At 45.3% G+C, this 20458-nt stretch overlaps 1 protein-coding gene across 3 annotated transcripts in view; it reads left to right on the top strand.

Moving 5' to 3' along the window:
• The first annotated feature begins 305 nt into the window (after positions 1 to 305).
• INSR (insulin receptor) overlaps positions 306 to 20458 on the top strand; it is a 58590-nt gene continuing 38437 nt past the window's right edge. For 2 of the 3 annotated variants that reach the window (XR_004360985.1, XM_032711831.1), the window contains exons 1-2: positions 306 to 387; positions 8598 to 9149. Coding sequence is in view for 2 of the 3 variants with exons in the window: in XM_032711831.1 (XP_032567722.1) it covers positions 306 to 387; positions 8598 to 9149 (634 nt within the window). In the remaining variant the exon portion in view is untranslated. Of the gene's footprint in view, positions 388 to 2380; positions 2701 to 8597; positions 9150 to 20458 lie in introns of those variants that run through there. The other variant, XM_032711832.1, reaches the window with a different exon arrangement.

Genomic DNA, 20458 nt, shown 5'->3' with positions numbered 1-20458 from the left:
CTCCTCCCCCGGCCGTCCCGTCCCGTCCCCGCCGGCTCCGCGCCGCCTCTTGCCGCCGCCCCGCTCCGCTCCGCTCCCAGCTGACGGGGGCAGCCCCTTGTTTACTGGCCGGGGCGCCACCGCCAGCCCGGCCTGCGCTGAAAGGGGCCGCCGGGCCGGGGCCGACAGCACGGGCAGGGAGGGGCCGGCCGCTATAAAGGGGGGGCTCCGCGGGGCTCCCACCGGCGATGCTCGGCCGGGTCCGGCCCCCGCGCCCGCCCCGCGGGCTCTGATTCGCGCCGGGCGGCGGCGGCGGCGGCGCGGGGATGGGAGCGAGAGCGGCGGCGGCGGCGGCGCTGGCCGTGGCCGTGGTGCTGGGAGCCTGGTGCGGCCGCGGCCGCGGAGAGAGTGAGTCGGGGCTGGGAGAAGGGAAGGGAAGAGGAGGGGGCGCCGGCGGCAGAGCGGGCCCCGCCGCGCCCTTTGTACCTGCGTGGGGCCCGCGGGCAGCGCGGCCGCGGCCCCGGAGCGCTCCCGGGTCACCTTCACCCCCAGGTTCGGGAGGGCCTGGCGGCCGCTGGGATCGGAGGGGACACGGCACCGGGAAGGGCTGCGGCGGCAAGCGGACGGCGCGTCCCGGCCCGCGAGGCCCCGCTATGGGGCCGGGGGGTCACCGGGGACCGTGCCTGGGGCAGGCGCGGGGGAGGGCACGGCCCCCTCCTCGGGTTCATTCTCCGGGCTCCTTCCCCTGATCCCTTGCCCCTGATTCTCTTCCTCTGAGCCTCTTCCCCTGTTCCCTCCTCGGGTCCCTCCTCCTTGGTCCCCTACCCCAGTCCCCTTCCCTGGTTCCCCTCTCTGGTCCTCTCCCCGAACCCTTCCCCTGGTCTCCCCTCCGTGGTCCCCGCTCCCTGGTCCCCCACCCCAATCGCTTTCCCTGGGTCTCCTCCCCGGTTCCCTCCTCCCTGGTCGCCCTCCCCGGTCCCTTCTCGGGTCTGTCCCCAATCCCCTTCCCCGGTCCCGTTCCTGGTCCCCTCTCCAGCCCTCTGCCCCCGCCGCTCCTCGGCCGCCTCAGAACCGGCTCCGGTTTCAGGAGGGTTTAGCGTGGGCAGACGGGGAGGTTTTGTCTTTAATCACTTTTGGGAAGTGGTGCCAAATCCCCAGGTATAAAAGGGAGAATGCTCCGAGGGGATAGTCTGTGTTTACGCAGGGGCTTGTAAAAAAAAAAAAAACAAAACCAGGGCGTAAAGATGTTGGGGTGGAGGTCACAAGCTTGTTAAACCCACGGCTGGCTCGAGGTTAAGAATTACAAGCTGTTTTGGTGGGTTACCTTAAATAAACTTACTTAGGAAATCCCTTTAATTAGAGTTTCTTTAATTTGGGGTGATTTTTACAGATTTTTTAACAAAAGGGAAATATTTATTTAAAGACAGCTGACTGGATCTGTGGATCATCTCTCCCATAGACAATCTGCTTGTTAGCATTCCCACTGGAAAAGGTGGTAGCAAGAGAATCAGTTCAAGTATAGACAATCCAGTGACATTTTTGGGATGTGAATGGTATTCAGGGAATAAAGCAGGATTTATCCATAAAACAGCCTCTTTTTCCAGCAGTAGGACAAATTCCATATTTCAAAAATACCCCAGTTTCTTCCTCATATATGTTTTTATGGTCAAAGCCTTAAAGGAGGCTGGTGGCTCAGTGTTACCTTGGGAGGGTCAGTCCCACTGGTGTGGGCAAACCTGCCCCTTACCATCAGAGGGGTGAAGGCAGTTAACATATAGCACTAATAATAAATAAATACATATATAGCTTGAGTCCAGCAGTTCCTAATTTGAAAATGTTGTTATTACTGCTACAGTGAAGCATGTTATTTAGTTCTTTATTTAAATCATATTTGCTTTTTGGGATGCAAATGTGTTTATGATCTTAACTCCATAATCTTTGCTGTGTTACTACTTGGTGGGATGACTACATGTTCTTGAGTTCATGGATGGAGAAACAGGAGCACAAGATACCAAAGCAAGGTCTGGGCTGGAATATTTTCATGTCATTCAGACAGTGCAAATACTTTGTAAAGTATTTTGCAGACAATTCGGACCATCAAGTCCCTAATTCAAAAGGTTTTCAGCTGCTGTGGTGCTTGACTCAGTTTTCTGGGAATGATTAGGTCATGGAGCTCTCCGGTGGGGATGGAAAACAACCCGGACCGAGAGGGCACCAGCCTGGCTCGGAGGGGAAATGCACCTACAGGAGTTGCATAAGCAAACAAATTGTTCCCTGAGCGACGGGCTGATGAGAGCAGCTTTGTTGGAGCCCTGTGCTCACACAGACAGGCCCCGAGATAATGCTGTTTTCCCGTGACAGTATTCCCCCTATCCATAGTTTTCCTTGTGCCCTGTGTCTTTCCCTTCCCCCTTTAGACAGCAGCAGTTTGGGGGAAAGCAGCATGTAGAATGTGTAAGTGGTTCAGAAGGCAAATGGAGGGGGTGGTTTACATTCACATTTACGTCCTTTGGATGCAGACACTGAGTTTTCCCTCCTCAATCCATCCCCTAAGTGTTTTAGGAATACTGTGTGAGAGCTCTCTTCCTCTCTTACGTGAGACTGAAGGTAGTTGGTGAGTTCAGAAGTTACTGATACAAGCAGAAACAAGGGTTAAGGAAAGGAGACCCAACCTGTGCATAAAATGAAGATCCATACATCTTGTTTTGGGAAGAAAAACAGGTTTGTGCATTTTTTTATCACTGTGTAAACATAATGCAGCTTCTTGAAATAAATCTCACACATGACTCATGCCTGTCAGTTCATTAGCTGTGGTATTTGGGGTGGGATTTACCTCACCTAGTTTTAGGCATCTACTAATGGAACAACTTACTCTGGGCTCCTTTTGTGGTTAATGGAAAACTAATCAATGCACTCTCTAGAGTTTGGAGTACACTTCCTCCCCTTCTAAACTCGGGCCCTAAATTTGGGTGCTGCACATGCATTACCTGCTGCTGATGTGGGAATTGGGAATCTAACTGAGATCTCTCCATCTAAATCATCATGTGGGACAAATTTCACTGGGTATTGCGGTAGTACTACCCTTAAAAGTAGATTGCTTCTTAATTATATCTGGCTCACACAGAAGGCTTGGAAACTCATTAAGAAACTGCCCCCTTGTCCCACCTCAACCCTGTGTCAATTTTTGGTGTTGAGAGACTCAGTCTAGAATGAAATTGTGCTCCCAGGAGTGTAAAATAGTAAGAGTGAGTGCAGGAGGGCAAGGTTACACCAAACCCAGCACCAGCCGTGTTCATGCACTGTCCCAATGTGTCCTCTCACTGTTCTGGAGAGAGGCAGCACTTGCTGTCTCTGAGCAGTGTAAAACCCCAGAGCTTTCTGGAGGTCAGTTTTGGGGTGACGATCTTGTGGAATGTAAATGATGTTGATATTGGCAATGTGTAGAAGCTGTTCCTGCTGCCTTTGAAGCAGGAGGATCTTTAGGTCTGTTGCCATCGACGCCGACTTCAGCCGTTACCCCGAGTGATCTCCGTGGTCCTGGGACGTTGTCGCCTCACTGCTGATTATCTTTGCCTGGAAACAGGGCAGGATGAGTCCTGTTTTCTCTTGTGTTTTGAATTGAATGAGGAGAGCATAAAGATAGCCCAAACCAGGCTTTGTAGGCCAGGCTGGGAGCTTATCTTTGCTTTGGGTGACCTCCGTGAGAGGTTTTCCCTCAACTCGGTGCCAATGTGAATTGTGGGAGGTAACAGGCACTGAGATGTTCCCTGAGGGGCTGGGGTTTATAGGGGCTCACTTTGAAGTCCATATCCAGCTCACTGCTCAGATCTAAATGTCTGAGGTGCAAAACTGAAGCTTAAAAATTCACATTTCACAATTAGATGGTTTGTATGTTTATGAAACTACTGCTGCAGTAGGTAGAACTGTCTTACAGTCCCTGCCACTGTCATGTCACTTAACAGGATGTTTTCCTGTCTCAGCAGTTATCCCAAGAAAAACCCAAAAGTCCTTTTGCCAGTTTCCTAATACCACTACTTTATGTAGAATTGCAAAGCTTTTGGCTCGACCAAAGTGAGTGTGATTTTTCTCCAATGATTTGTTTATTTGGTAGGCAGCAAACACTATAAAAAAGCAGAATTAACTGATAGTCACCTCAAATGGTTTGTGAGCCTTCTGTGCCAGATTACACTGGTCTTTATTGTTAAAGGCCAGAGCTCTGAAGCAGTGAATCATTAAGGTTTGGTATCCACATGATTTACTATAAACAAGGTTTAAGTTCCACCTATTCCCCTGGTTAGACTCTATCTTGAAAACTTAACCTCTGACATCAGATCTGGTTTCTTTATTCAGGATTTGAAGGTTGTTACCAAACCAGTTTGTCCAAGAGGCTTCAGCATCTTGGGATTTGTTTGTTTGTTTGTTTTTAAAAAGCATGTGTTCAACTTGGTGTTGGGGGGGGGAGGCTGATGGAACGTCTACAATGATTTATTCCGTTTTTGAAGTTCCCGTGAGTAGCTTGGTAGCAGGGATGGAGGATGTGCTTCCTCTGGCAGCTGTGCTGCTGGTTCTGCTGAAATTCAGGAATTTATGTGTAGTAGAGGTTTTGCCAGTAGTTTGCATAGGAGTAGCTTTGGACCCTATTACTGGAGAATCAATTTGTGATTTTTAGTTCCCTGAAAACAGATTTATGTGTTTTTTGAAACCAGGTTGTCTGTGCTATAATTGATGGCTCAACTTTGCTCTCCATCTTCTGGGATCAAACTTGCCTTGCCTTCATCATGAATGGTTGAGTAATTCCCCTGACCCTGCAGAAGAACTACTATTGAGGGAAACTGTGGAAAAATGCTTATTACTTTGCTTTGAACTGCTTCTTGTTGTCTTGGTAACAATAAATTTATGGGATGACTTAAACAGCTACTGCATGAACAGGAGATAGAAACTGCTGCAAATTCAGAGACATGAAAAGATGGAGAAACCTCTAACCAAAAAACATATTTTGTCTCAGATGTTCTTAATTCCTTATTATTCTACTTGAGGGGGTAAAGAAAAGGAGCTCAGATACTGTGGTGGTACTTACCACTTAAAAACTAAACTGAAGTAGAACACGAAAAATAGTTAACTGTGATTTTTATCTCAATGTGGAAAAAAACTGGTAAAAAACCAATTTAATCTGTGTAGATTTACAACTATATTAGTCTTTTATTCAGTTGTTTATTTCAGAAACAAACCTCTAATGTACTCTAAAAGCCTCCTGAGTTTCCATACCAGGCTCCCAGCAGTGTTTGATGTCCTTCCACTAAAGGGCTGGTGCAGAACCCCCAGTGCTGGAGCAGAGGATGTGACCATTATTCCATTGCTGCTGCTCAGCTTTGGAAGCAGCAGAGTTTGGATAACTCTGGTTTGCTAGAATGTGTGGAACCCCCTGTCAAGTCTGCTGGCAGCACTCATGGCCAATAATGCATTCTGTCTTGGGCTTAAAATGGGTGAAAAATACAAAATAGTTGTAAAATGCAAACAGCTGATGGACTATGGATGTTGTACTCCCAGCTCTGGTAGATTTATATGATTCTTTAACTTTTCAAAAGCTCCACCTGTCTCTTTTTAGATTCAGCTTCAGCAAACCTTTATTCTTTCACACATCTCAAAATATTGGGTGTTCTTAGCCTTTGGCCACCTCCAGTGGGGAATCCGTGTTGGAATGGGGAGAGCTGGAAGCGAGGGAGGTTTGTGTCCTGTGTGGGTGTTTAAATTGTTGGATTTTTTTGAGGAGGCTAGCAGATCTTTGAGCAGCTTTCAGGCTGTTTGGACCAGGAGCAGCATGGCTTATGTTAGTGGTGATCTCTAGAAGGTTGTGATCTCTTGAATCAGGTTCACGGACAGCGTAATTTAACTGGTTTTGAGTGTTTAGGAAGGTGGTGAGAGCTGTAATCTCCAGGGCTGCAGAGACCAGGCTAGGGTTTGATGGGAGCAGACCTTTGGAAAAGGGATGGAGGGGCAGGACAAGGGGAATGGCTTCCCACTGCCAGAGGACAGAGTTAGATGGGATATTGGGAAGGAATTCTTCCCTGTGAGGGAGGTGAGGCCCTGGCACAGGTTGCCCAGAGAAGCTGTGGCTGCCCCTGGATCCCTGGAAGTGTCCAAGGCCAGGTTGGACAGGGCTTGAAGCAACCTGGTCTGGTGGAAGGTGTCCCTGCCCATGGCAGGGGGTGGGATTGGATGGGCTTTAAGGTTCCTTCCAACCCAAACCATTGTGTGATTCCATGATAATCCTCTCTGTGAAGCCTGGCTGGGTGTGTATCTGTTCCTCCGCCAAAGAGGATCATGAATTCCCTCAGTGCTGGGCACCCACCCTGAGGTGCTGAGGTGATGCAACAGTTCCCACCCAGAATAGCTCCTTCAGGCCAAGTTCCTTAGCTCTGCTCCTGGACGATAGGAAGATCTCCACAGCCTGAAATGCAGCCACAGCACCAGGAGGGCCTGGTCCTGACTGTACCGAACTGGAGATCTTTCCACCCAAACTCAGGGTTCTCTTTCCATGGAGCTGAGCAGGGATGGCTGTGGGTGAAGGGCTTGTCTGGGGCCAGCTTGTGTCCAGTTCCTGGTGACTTACCTAATTCTAGGCAAAAGGATGAAAGACTGAGGCAGTTATGCTCAGTGTGTATCTACATCTCATGGCCTTGAGCCACAGCAATAGCCTGCAGCTCTTACTCTACAAAGTAATTCCTAGTCTGGAGAGCTGAGCTGTATTTTTTGCCCTTTCCTCTTCCTTAAGGTCACATTCCAACAGGCAGGACTTTATCCTGTGAGACAGCAGCTAGCCCTGGGTACCACCTCAGCACTGCATGTGTGCTCAATAATATTGAGAACCCCTAATAAATAAGAACCAAGATGTTGGATTTTGAATTTATCTGAGTTTTACTGTTGTGGTGACTTGTACAGTGAGTTTTATTTGTCCTTCTGTTACTTCTCCTTTCGTGAAGAAACCACTGCCCCGTGCTGTCATGCACTTGCTTCCCTGGAAATGCCAATTTATTTGCAATAAATATGCAGAGTATTTCAGCTGAATCTGTTACTCTCCCAGTTCTTTTAGCCCCAGGGTGGGATGTGCAGCAGGACAGCTTTGGAGTTACTTCCAGTCTGGGACAGAGAGGTTGCTGCTTGCTGCTCATCGGGCTTCCTTTCCTGCTTTTTCAAGTACATCCCTAATCTTTGAGGCACTTTTTCTTCCAGAAAGCAATTTATGAAACGACTTGGATACAGTGCCAAAAAGTCCCATTGGGCAAGAGTATTGCTTCAAGTCCCACATTAGTGTTGCCAAATTTAATATTTTTTTTTTTATTACGGTGGAGCAGATTTTTGAATAATCATTAAGACATTTGCATAGAATTTGGTTTTAACCCCTACAGCAGTGGGCTGTGTGAAACCAGGAGGAGTCAGGCAATCCTAACAATGAAATATTTGTGTCTGCATTAGTTTTGTAAGGCCTGGTTGGTGCTGGGTAATCTCTTGAGGCTGTGGTGTAGTGATTTTAGAGTTGATGAGCTTTAAATGCAGTGACAAAAAGGCGGAAGATCCTGTGCTTTTTGTTCTTAAGCGGGGAGGGAAGATGCTCTCTAAGCTTTAGACAAAAGGGAGAATCCTTTAAGTGGGTGCAGTGTTCAAAAAAGAAAAATTCATGAAGAATCCACCTGGATTTGAATATTAAGGTCTGACTGATGTTTCTGTGACGTTTAATTTCAAAAGGCTTGTCACTGTGAGTTCTGTTATGCTGTGCTGGTGTGAGGCTCTGAATTTCCTTCTTGATTTCTTACCTGTGCTTAGAGTTAACAAAAATATTTTCCTATTCAAACTTTTTTTCCTTCTGCTGGTGCCTGGATTCCTACTGTTCTGTTTACCTTCTAATTTATGCTTCATGTAGTTGTTCACTTTGCCAGTTCTTTGGGTTACTGGTTCTGCTAAATAAACTGCCCAGGTAGTCAAGACAGGCAGATTTGCACCCTTGAGAAAATAATAGCAAAAAAGCCCCAACACCTCATCTGAAAACAATGCTCAGGGTAAAACTTAGTAATGTAGTAAATGACTCCTGTCAGCAAAGTCTGGGCAGAAGCGTGGGCTGTGCTCCTGCATGTGTGTATTTCCAGGTTTTTCTGCTCTCTTCCCAAGCACTACCATCTCTGGCCATTATTCTTTTCATGTCTTCCCCTTCCTGCAACTATTCTAAATTACTCCCTCTAATCCACTGGCATTAATTGCACAATCTGAGACGAGGTAGGTGTGTCGCTGGCAACTGTCTAGAGAAAACAGCCTCAGTTGCTCAGATGTCTCTTCTTTTTGTGAGGGATGTCTCAGGACTAGTGTTACCACTGAGTCGTGACAGAGGCAACAGACAGACACTCAAAATGGCAGAAAAAATGATGAAATACTCTTTCAGTCTTATTTTGTAACCATAATACCAGGGAATGTTCCCCACAGTGTATTTCTTAACACTTGAGGCCTGCTTTGCTGAGAGGGCCACGTGTCCTGGTTATGGTGCAGTCGGACAAAACTGTGTATTTAGGAAACTCAAAACAATTAAGCTTCTGTTAAATAAATAAATAACGTTTTCCTTTGCCTCCCAGTTTGCAGGAGCATGGACATCCGCAACAACCTGACCCGGCTGAACATGCTGGAGAACTGCACTGTGATTGAGGGCCACTTGCAGATATTGCTGATGTTTAAAACCAAGCCAGAGGATTTCCGTGAGCTCAGCTTTCCCAAGCTGACCATGATCACAGACTACTTGCTGCTTTTCCGTGTGTATGGCCTGGAGAGTTTAAAGGGCCTTTTCCCCAACCTCACTGTGATCAGGGGGACTCACCTGTTCTTTAACTATGCCCTGGTGATTTTTGAGATGGTTCATCTGAAGGAGATCGGGCTCTACAACCTCATGAACATCACCCGGGGTGCTGTAAGGATTGAGAAGAACAATGAGTTGTGTTACCTGTCCACCATCGACTGGTCAAGGATTCTGGATTCTGTAGAGGACAACTACATTGTGGCCAACAAGGATGACAAGGAGGAGTGTGGAGATGTGTGTCCTGGGACTGTGAAAGGGAAGAGCAACTGTCCCCCCACTGTGATAAATGGCATTTTCATCGAGCGCTGCTGGACACACGATCGCTGCCAGAGGGGTGAGTGCATGGTGGTGGAGCTCAGCTGTGGGTCTGCTGTCAGTTTTTAACCTTCCAGTCCTGTGAAGCACTGGCACAGGTTGCCCAGAGGGGTCTTGAATGCTCCATGCCTGAAAGTGTCCAAGGCCAGGTTGGATGGGGCTTGGAACAACCTGGGCTAGTGGAAGGTGGGAACTGGATGATCTTTAAGGTCTGTTCCAACCCAAACCTTTCTATGATCTGTCGGAGAACTAACAGGTACCTGTTGGTTGCTGTCTTTAAGCACAGGTTCATAAAAGCCAGGCTCAAAATTGGCATTAGAAGGTGAAGAGAGAACCTTTGTGATGGGGCTGTTTGAGCAGTTCTTTCAGCTGCATATATGAGGAATCCAAAATTGTGTGTTTGGTTTCTCTGGAGAGTCAGGAACTGCCTGGAGCTCCCCATTTTAGTGGACTGTGAGTGGAACTGATGTCTTGCATAATAGTTGGTGCTCTGTTGGTGCTTGTGTAGGGATTTAAAAGTCCAGACTGACTGAAAGGCTGCAGCAAATGGGAACAGGGCAACAGAGAAAAGTCTTTGTGGAATAAACATGACTCTGGAAAGGTGCAGTAACATTTTTCCTGAAACCTTCCTGCCATAAGACCGTTTAAAATACCTGGATGAGTGAGCAGTGTTTGCATAGAGTAAGAAGCAGGAAGCCAAGTCAGACCTGAAGAGGAAAAGGGAAGGAGGAGAGAGGACCTGGATGGGTTGGAGGGTGAAATAATGGGGTTTGAGCCCAGGGTTGTGGTTCAGGTGAGAAGGTGTGTTCAGAAAGCTCCTGGCTTGTTGCCACTCCTGAACTCCAGTTCTCAAACTCTACTAGAGTTGCTTTTAATTTCACGCAGATTTGTTTTTTCCAAACTTGGACCTGACCTTAAGTTTAGCTTTAATTATATATTTACTTTGATTTATGTCAAATCTGACTTGATGGGGAGCAAAGTGAACTGAGGTGAGACTGACACATTTAGGGTTGTCTGCCTTTCTGGAGATTGAGCATCCAAATGAACCAGTGTGTCCTGAGACGAAATTAGGAAACTTGTGGGCTGGGGAGAATTTCTTGCCAAGCTTTAAAGGGCAACTCTGAGTGCTAAGTGCCAAATTTGAGAATGAATTCCTACCAGTGTGCATAAACTGATGCAATTAATGTGGTTTCCCCTCTGCTACTCTTCACCCCAAAATTGTCCAGCTTCCTTTTAAAGAAAGTGGTCATTTTTTGTGGCCAGAATAACAGGGTATGAGCAAGAAGATGCAAGTGTGTACGTGTGTTCCTTTTTTAAAATAAAAAAAGCATTCTATTTATAAACTTTGGGGTATACAGTTATATCAGCACTGAAACCTGGTTTCTTATGCATTTCATGTGTTCTGTTTTCTGCTGTTTCGTAAGGTTAAAGGTCTGAGTGATGCTTTTCAGTGGCCAGGCCATGGTGTCCCTAATTCCTGTGAATTTTTCTGTGCTACAGCAGACTGGAATGTATGATTTCTCTCCTTTATACTACTGCCTATATCCATGAAACCTGTAGGAATGTAATATTTTACCACTGGGACAGGAATCTCAGCTCCTGAGCCTCTGGTACATGTTCACTGAGTTTGTTGGAGGACACCAATACAGCACCACAGTAACTGAGCTCAGTTACTATGTCTCTTTGACTTAGAAATTGAGATTTAAATTGGAAAATGGTTCCAAAAGTCACTGTATACAGATGCTCCCATCTGGTTTTCCTTGCAGAAGCTGTGGAGAAGCAGTGCTCCTGCATATTTGGGCAGTGACTGGGCTGCATTTCCCAAACTGGGAAATGGTTTATCTTTGGGTTTATCTTTGTTTTGAACTTTAATTTTTTTGTACTTTAATTTTTTGGTTCCTGGTGTTTTCAGCACACTGGGGTGTGAATTGTCCTGCGCCTTGTGACATCTTCCCGTGTATTTCTGAAGTTATTTTGACAGCCTGAGTGGTCTTTTGGACTTTTTAGACTATTTGCGAGGAGCATTTAGACTCTTGAGCACATGCGACGGGAAAGGTGGTGGAGATTAAGTGACATTTATTTAGTGAACCTGCCGGTGGAATCGCTGCATCCTCTGTTCTCGTGCCAGCCCATAATGTATCCTTAGCATGTGTAATTGTTGTGTCAAGATCGTTAAGAGCTTGCGTGAATTGTATTTTGGCTTTCCTTAGCCTGAAGAGCCTCACAGCAACTCCTAGTACTCAGGGAATTAATGTCATGACATCTTTCCCTCTGTGTTTTTTCAGCTTATCTGGGAATCTTCGACAGCTAAAGCAGGTCTGAATTCTCCTGGCTCTCTGGTTTTAAGTGCATTCTCTTTTATTTTTTCTCTTCTTCTAAATGTAGCAATTTCAGTATCATCTTCATAGGGAAGTTTGGGTTTGTGTGTTTTAACATAGGTTATTTGTACCTCTGGTTTGTTTTGGTGTAGAATCTCCTGCTTCCTATTTTTTGGTTTGCATCTCGGGATGGGAAGTTGTTGCTGTCTAAACTCATAGCACTGCTGGAGAGCACTGCTGCCCTGGGACTGTGAAAAATCCCAAAGGATATGTAAATATTGATGGTTTTGATGTTACAGAGTGTGTATCAATTGACAGAGACAAGTCCCAAACTGACCCGCTTTTCCAGCTTGCAAAGCTTGGAGAGTTGCTGGAGAAAATTAGGTGGGCAAGAAGTTTGGGAGAGCACATGTGGGATGGCTGAAGGATGTCACAGAAAATTAATTCTCTGCCAGGAGGATGCAGCCAGGTGGGTGTTGGTCTTTTCCCAGGTAACAAGTGACAGGATGAGAGGAAACGGCCTCGGGTTGCCAGAGGGGAGATTTAGGTTGGATATTTAGGGAAAATTTTTTCATGGAAAGGGCTGGAAAGCATTGGACCAGGCTACCCAGGGCAGCGGTGGAGCCACCATCTTTGGAAGTGTTCAAAAAATGTGTGGATGTGGCACTTAGGGACATGGGTTAGTGGAGTTGTGTGTTGATGATCTTAAAGGTCTTTTCCGACGTTAACAATTCTGTAATTTCATGAAATGCCTTGTGTGTGGGAAGGGAGATGGCAATGGTTGGGGTTGAATTGTGTTCCCGGCTATCCCCCATCTCTTCCACACCATTCCCTGACCTTCCCCTGCCAGCTCTCCGTGGTCTCTCGCCATTATCCCTCCCACCATCCTGCCTCTTTGGTATTTATTTAATCAGCACAAAGATCCCGGTTAACTCCAAGACTAACTTTCAGTTACAGCATAGAATTATCTCCAAGGCACACATCCAGGGCTCTGAATCATCCTTGCAGCTACAATTCCAGCCCGGAAATTTTTTTCACTTGGTGATAACATGTTGGAGACAACAAAGTAAAGGATCTTCTTCCAGACATTGGAGCGAAGGTTAGGGATGAAACCAGTGGGGAGGAACTGAAATCATTTGTGGGCAGCTGCACCCTTTAAAAAAGCAGTTTCAATATTGAGGAATCTGTGTCTGAGTGCAGGGGTGTGTAGGTGGATTCACCATGGATTGGGATCCGTCGGGATGTGCTTCCTCAGGATTTTATTTTCCTTTTTTTTTTCCCCTAAATCACTTGTGTTGGTGTGAAAAGCAAGTCGGTTCAGTTAAGGCCAAGTCATGTTATATTTTGGGTAGGAAGGGAGGGAAATATGTAGTCTGGTTGGAATTTGGGTCTAGCCTGATGCTGTTTATGGCAGCCAAGTGCCGTTCCTGCTCTGGATTTTGTACCTCTCCACTCACATTTTTAACAGGTTTTTTTTTCCATGTGTTCTTACTTTTATTGCCATAAAACCACACTTTTTGGTTCTGTGCAGCACGTTCCTGCAGAGAGAGTCTTTGCTGAAGAATGCAGACAACAAAAATGCTGGAAATGCCACGTCCTAGACCTCGGTCTGGATCTGCCAAACATGATTTTCATATTTTGCATTTTTCCACTTTTTTTTTTCTTTCTATATGTCTGTCACTCCACTTGAGGAAGGAACAATTCCCTCTGAAATAGGATTTCCTGCCAATTCCCTCTGCATTCAGGCTGCTCTGTCCATACAAAACTTGGAGCAGTTTGCGGGGTTTGACAGTGTAAAGTCAAGTTCAGCCTTTTATTGCATTTTGGGTCATCTGGAAGTGGAGTAAGGTAATAGGAAGGAAAAGTAGAATGGCCAAATAAAAGCTACCAGGAAAATTATCTGCAATCTCAGACAGTCCCTTGGTGGATACTGAAGGGCCACATTCCTGGAATATAAGGATGGATGTCTGAAATATTTTTTATAGGGCCAGATAGTGATAGGAAAAAGGGGAATAGTTTTAAACTAAAAGAGGAAATATTTAGGCTGGATATCAGGGAGAAATTCCCTACTCAGGGGGTGGTGAGGCCCTGGCACAGGTTGCCCAGAGAAGCTGTGGCTGCCCCATCCTTGGAAGTGTCCAAGGCCAGATTGGACAGGACTTGGAGCAACCTGGGATAGGGGAAGATGTCCCTGCCCATGGCAGGGGTGGAACAAGGTGGGCTTTAAGGTCCCTTCCAATTCAAACCATTTTAGGATTCATTCTATAGTTCTATGAAATACAGACTTCATTCTTTAGAGGATATGATGAAATTCAAGTTCTGTTCATCCCGAACGAAACCTTTGCAGGAATCTATTCTTGGTCTTAGGATTTCTCATTACCAGGAAATGTGAGTTACTGAGTGTCTGGGCCATTCCAGGTCTGTCAACAGACTCTTTCTTTCATTTATTATCTTGCTTTGTGTGTTAAAAACAAAAGTTGTCTCTCAGTGCAATTTGGAAGTTGTGGCAGAATACTAAATTTGTGGAAAGTATATGAAACAATTAGAGCCCATTGAAGGGGACATAAAACAGCAGATGGAAGGGATGACAGCCTGGAATAACTGACATGTAGAGGAGCTGCTAAAGAAAGATTCTGTGAAGATAATAATGTTTGTCCAGATTTTGGGCTGTGATTTTTGGGGCAAAGCAGGAGTTGGACTCTGATCTTTGTGGATCTCTTCCAGCTCAGGATATTCCATGATATTTTTTTTTTTCTGTGATGTTGGGAAAGCAGATCTGGAGACAAAGGGACACAACTGAATCTCTCTTTAATTTTCCTGTGATTTATCCAGGGAAAATTCTGTGACAGATAGGGGACAGGTGAGGAAGTACAAGCAACATGACAAAGCACTGAGAAAAAAATTGCTCAGCCTGAAATGTCTTTCAACTACTGTGAAATAACACCAAGGGCTTTCAGAGAGAGCAGTGCCAGCAGAAACTCTACAACTCTGAATGTCTTCAAGGCAGGTTTGAATAACAAAGTTCAGAGGTGTGTGTGGGAAACATTTTGTGGTGTTTACTTAGGTAGAAATATTACTTAGCAACAGCTTCCTGTAATTTTTATGTACTGGGAATGTCTGTAACCATCAGCTTGGTTTTATTACCTTTGTATGGGAAAGGGGGGCTCGAAGCACTGAACAGACTCAGCCAACCCCAAGGGCAAGATATTTTTAAAGCTTCAAACACAAAGGAAATTTTTGCAGTTGCTACTACATGAAGTAGTAGTGGAAGTGCTCCTTTTATTTGGAGATCTGATAAGAGCTGCCTTTTTTCTCTTTGCTAGCCCTGACAAAAGGCAGATGGAAGTTGACACCAGATAATCTCACCACGGTGTCTGTGCTGACCCCTGCCAAGGAACAGCTTCATTGAGGGCCCCTGGTTGGGGTTGTTGGGGTGTTCACCAACACTGAGACACCCTAAACTAATTCACTTGAGCTTATTAAGAGTAGTAAAGAGATTTATGGTGCTTGGGGGTGTGATACCGCCCAGAATTGGGGGAAGAGGGGTGGAAACAGTCCCTCCATACAAATGGCTATTTAAGAGTATTCTACTTTAAAAACAACAAACAAAACTTGTGAAGAAGCAGCTTTTCTCCACTACCCTGGGGTGGCACAAGACTGTAGGATTTCAATACAAAAAGGTTTCAACTCACTGAGAAATCCTCTCACATGCAGCTCCCGTGGTCTCACCACACTGATGTTTCTTCAGGTTCTTCACTGCTGCACCTTTACTTGGGAGTGAAGATTTTCTTCTCCTGTCACAATTCCCAACCACACTGTCTGATCCTTTTTATCTTTAGAACTTTGGAAAAATAACATCATAGAAAAATTACTCATCTGACAGTTAATACACATTAAATACAGATAATTCCTCCACATAGTTTAGATATCTTAATTTCTGTACAGAGGTCTTGTCAAGGCAAGAGGTTTTTGATGAGTTAAAAAGGAGAATGAGGTATTTTGCTGCTGATACAGTGAAAACTGAAAAAGTTTTCGTCTGATTTGATCTGAGTTGCTATTTTAATTCTTTCACCCTTAGCCCTCTCTCCAAAACACTTGTTATTTAAGTCTGGGCCCTTGAGGAGGCTGAGAGGAGTTTAAGGCTTCACGTGCAGTGGCTCAGCACTGACGTTACTCGAGATGTTTTTAAACCCCTGTTCAATCCTCAGTGGTGATGTTGGCCCTTGTGAGTGCCAAGGGTGCTGTGCCACAAGTGCTTCAGGTACAACACTTACTTATCCCGCTCCAAGAGCAGTTCCAAGTCACCTTATTTGCTTAAACAGGGGAACCTGCACTACCCCTTGTTAGATAAAATACAGGAGACCGAGCACACTTGGCAGATGCCAAAATGCCATTGTCTGGGCACAGGCATGGACATGGGAAGTCAGAAAATGTAAAAACAATAATAAAGTAATAATTCTGAGCGACAGTTAATGTGTGTTAATGCCTGAATGGGAGAGCAGGAAATGGTTCACGTGGTGTGAGGTGTTTGCTCAGGGAGGAGATGTTTCATTCACAGCAAATCCTGCTGGATGTTCGGGGTGCTTTGGTGCTGTAAGTGAGGATAAGGAATTAGCCAGCTTATATGTCCTGTATGTTTTCCTCTCTTCACCCCTCCTTCATGAGGGCAAGAACAGTTGTTCTGTATTTTAAATATTAAAACTTGTAATTAATTATTAGAGTATTCTAAATCAGATGGAATTCTGATGTCCCTTCACGGATTTAGGCAAATAGAGCAAAATAAATTTAAGCTGGATGATGGTAAAATATTCTTTGATTTTGCAAGGAAAGAACTGGAAATATTTGTTGTTCAAGGCAGTAAAGAGATTGTGAACTGTTGGGTCCATACAAAGAAGTGTATTCAGAGAGTGTGAGCAGACTCACTGAAATATGTCACTTGGCAAAGTTTTCTAAAACATCTTTCTCTGTCAGGAATTGGATTTGACAGGGATTGCCTTTGTAAATAAATTTTGTGTTTAAAAAACGCCAACAAAACACAAAAACCACAAAACAAAACACAAAAAAGGTCAAAACCCCCCAGGTGTGACTAGCGCAAAGATTGTTTCTCACTGAAAGGTTGAGGATTTCAGGACCTTTTGATTAATTACAGAGCTGGGGAATAACCAGCCATGTCCTGAAGGAAGCAACACTCACCCTCCTCTCAGCTTTGTAACAATAGCTGGGTACAAGTTCAATGATTAGACTTCCCAATTATGTCCTATAACTGTCTGCGAGTTCCCATTGGAGGGATGTGAATGGACTTGCTGGGGTGTTTATGCTGCTTAATTAGGGCCAGTGTGTGGGAGAGAAAAAAGGTTGAGTCAGGGAAGGTTGTGGGGGTCCTGGCTGAGCTTCTTGGGATGAACCTTTAGTTATTCCAGGCTTGGGTCCCAAGTTTTCTTCTGGTATTGCATAAGTGTGCAGGGAGATACTGGATCACAGCCCTGTGGCTTCAGAGCCTTTATCTTGATTTTTTAGCAGAGGGTACTGAGGGGCACTGGGCTGACGTCATTGGAGAGTCGTCAGCATGGCTTTATTTTGGCTTGTGACATGCAAAACAAACAGAGATTTAACTTTGGCTCCATGTGGTGCTTAAATGTTGACTGAGTGGGTATAATGGTTTCATGTGAAGAGTCTGGATTCCTTGTAAATCTAGATTTAAATGAACTGACAAAACAGGGCGGGACACTCGGCACCTGTTCATGTCCAGAAAGTTTTATCATTGGAATTTCCTTCTTCCTTCTTCAAAATAGGTTTAGAATTGCTATTGAGAAGGACAGTAGCTCTGTGACCAGGGATAGGACCTGGGGGAACAGCTGGAGCTGTGCTGGAGGGTTGGGATGGATCTCAGGGAAAGGTTCTTCCCCCAGAGGGTGCTGGGGCACTGACCAGGCTCCCCAGGGCAGTGGGCACGGCCCCAAGGCTGCCAGAGCTCCAGGAGCGTTTGGACAACGCTCTGAGGGACAGGGTGGGATTGTTGGGGTGTCTGTGCAGGGCAGGAGTTGGACTCGATGATCCATGTGGGTCCCTTCCTACTCAGGATATTCTGGAATTCTGTCATTCTGTGACACGGGCAGGGCAAGAGGATTCCATGGACTAACACGGAGCTTCTGTACCCTCCATGGGAATTCCTTAATTTGAGATTGTGCTTATTTCCCTGCACAGAGGCTGCCTCCTGGGCACCTTGAGGGGTTGGAGGAAGATGATGATGTTATGAAGAAAAACTCACAGAAGAGTTGGAAAGAAAGTCTGGTTAAAATAATGGTGGGGTTAATTTTCTTCTACTTATTTTTAAAGAACTCAGAATGTGTGTGCTTTCATTGTCATCATTTTGGTGCACTCTTGAAAAAAAAATGATTTTAATCTTGTGTATCAGGTTAGAGGTGCTTTTTTTTAAGGGTGTCAAGAAATACTGCTCCACTGGAATTGTGATTCGGGCAGTTTAAGCTTTTGCAGACATCAGCTGCCACACTGCAGGTGCTGAAGGACTGACAGGGACTGGACAGATGAGTTGTCAGGAGTTAAGGCCCTTGTCAGGAATTATGACCCTTGTTCATAGTCCTAATGAGGGTGACAGGTATTTAGCGAAATTGGTCTGATGAACAGTAAAATTTGCAAGGTCTTTTTAGCTGGGAAAGAGGAATTTCTTTAATCTGTTTGTAGAACTACTCCATTTTTTTTTTCTGTGCAATTTAGAGGCTTCTGGAGCTGCACACATCCTAGTGCTGGTCACTTGGGACTCCCACAGAACTGCTGCTGGTGTGCGGCCATGCTGGAATTTCGGGTCTCTGATGTGATGAGCTGAGCCTGAGCTCAAGTTCCAGCACAAGACTGATGGTTTTTAAGTCAACACACAGAGTTGAGGCAACTTAAGGAGCAAGTTTGTCAGAGATCAGAGAAAATACCTTCAGACTGAGCAGTAAACTCTGCGGTTCTGGTTTCTGGTCCTTCATGCTTCTCTCAGTTTGCTTTGATTTGACCCCTGAGCACAATTCCTCATGTAGTGGTTTTTAAAATGTGAATTGTCTGGGCCACGGAGGGAGGAGGTTGGTCCCAATGTATTCATCAGAACAAAGCCTGTTGGACTGTAAGAGTGTGAGGAAGGGAAGGTTCACAGGGCAAGGGAGCAAGCACGGCTTGGAGTTGTGTAGCTGCAATTTCCAACTCAATTTTTGATACTTTCTCTGGGTTTGCAGCTGTTGGAGTTTAATTACATTAGCAGCACACAGCAGTGTAAGGGTGTAATCCCTGTGGGGCCACAGGGAAGTAACCATGGGATGGAAGGATTGGGCTCTCCAAGGTGTTCCAGAGGTGCAGGGACAGATGCACCTTTCCTGCTGAGAGGAAGGAGTTGAGTGCTAGGATGTGACATTCTCATGTGGCAGTCTGATGACAGAAAATGGGGTTGCCCATTTGCTGGCTGATTTTCCCCCACTGATGTGAAGAGTCCAAATGACACTGGGTGTTCCAGGGATGGATTATTTGGTCTGTCTGAATTTGGCAGCGTCACTTCCGATAATGTGAGGGAGATGCCATCAGCTCTGAGTTGTTCGTTCTGAAATATCTGCAGTAACTGAGAGTTTACTGAGCAACCTGGAGCAAGGAAAAATCAAATTCCAGCTGTTGCTCTGACCTGGGCACTGGGAAATCCCTCACACAGAGGCTTCAGACAGACTGTCGTATCAGCAGCATTTTATGATTGAAGAAGTACATAAAGGATGCTTGGGTTTGAAAGTGGGCTTGACTGGAAAATCTCAGGAATGATGCAGGAAGCTTTATTTATCCCTGTGTTTTGGGTTTCCCAGGAATAAGGCACATGCAATTCCACAGACATCCTGGGATAATGAAGCATTTTTCTGTTGCCATTTTCAACTTCATTAAGCACATCCATGTTGTGTTACAACACTGCAAGAGTTTTAATACTTCATGAGCAGTGGAAGGATTCATTAAAATTTGAGTATCAGACAAATGTTCTCCTTGTTTCTTCTGTGAAGACAATCCAATTATATTCTCTGGGTAGTGAAAACAATGATTTAATAGAATGAACAGGGTTGTTTTTTCTGGTCTTCAGTCTTTTCTGAATGTCTTCTTTCTGAAGTCAGGCTGATCACACTGATGTGTTTACACAGCTTCAGCTGGGGATGAAGGAGTCCAAGAGTTCCCTTTAAGTACCCCTCAAAAGCTCCCAAAAGCCAGAGAGGAAATGGAGCTCCTCAGTGTGATGTCTGACTGTCTGAAAGTCTCGCCCAGAGGAGCCTTAACATGGCTTAAAGGAATAAGGCTTTTGTTTTAAAACTGTACTTGAAGTGAAGCCTTTAAAGCTCCATAAACTGTTTCTCTCTTCATTCAATTCCATGGATTTTAGGCTCCAGGAATCTGTGTTTTTGGCAGAGGGGAAGTGTAGCATATGGTACAGTCTTACCTGAAGACTTCAGGAAAAAGCATTTATTCAGAAACTGGTGCTTTATCTGAAACAACTTCTCACCTCATCAGTGTCTGCACAATTATTAAATTAGCAAAAGAAATGCAGTGTGCAGATTACCTTCTCCTTAGGCTTCTCTTCCATACTCTAATAATCTTATCTCCAGGGCTGCTTAAATAATTCGTGTAGTGTTTGACTGCTCTCTCGGTGCTTGGATACTGAGTTTCTAGTCCACAAAACCAGTCTATTCGAACTTGGTATCTGCATCAAGAGTCAGTTTTTGTTCAGGGAAATATAAAATGTTCTCCTTTGAGTGCCTGAATTTGGTGGGTGTGATAAGAAAAATGTCCCCTTGTTTTGCATGGCTCCGCTGGTGAGAGGAGGAGCTGCGGCATGACGGCTCTTGTTGATCAGCACCGAGGAAGAGCGTGTTGTTTTTCCACATGCTCTAATCTGTGATAACAAAAAGAAGTCCAGATTGTGTTTTTCAAACATGCTTTAGGTCTCTCGGTGCTCAGATTTGCCAATGACTCTCCGCTGTGGTAACAT

The sequence above is a fragment of the Chiroxiphia lanceolata genome, chromosome 27, assembly GCF_009829145.1.
Source record: "Chiroxiphia lanceolata isolate bChiLan1 chromosome 27, bChiLan1.pri, whole genome shotgun sequence".
Taxonomy (NCBI): domain Eukaryota; kingdom Metazoa; phylum Chordata; class Aves; order Passeriformes; family Pipridae; genus Chiroxiphia; species Chiroxiphia lanceolata.
This window is presented reverse-complemented; position numbering and strand designations above follow the sequence as displayed.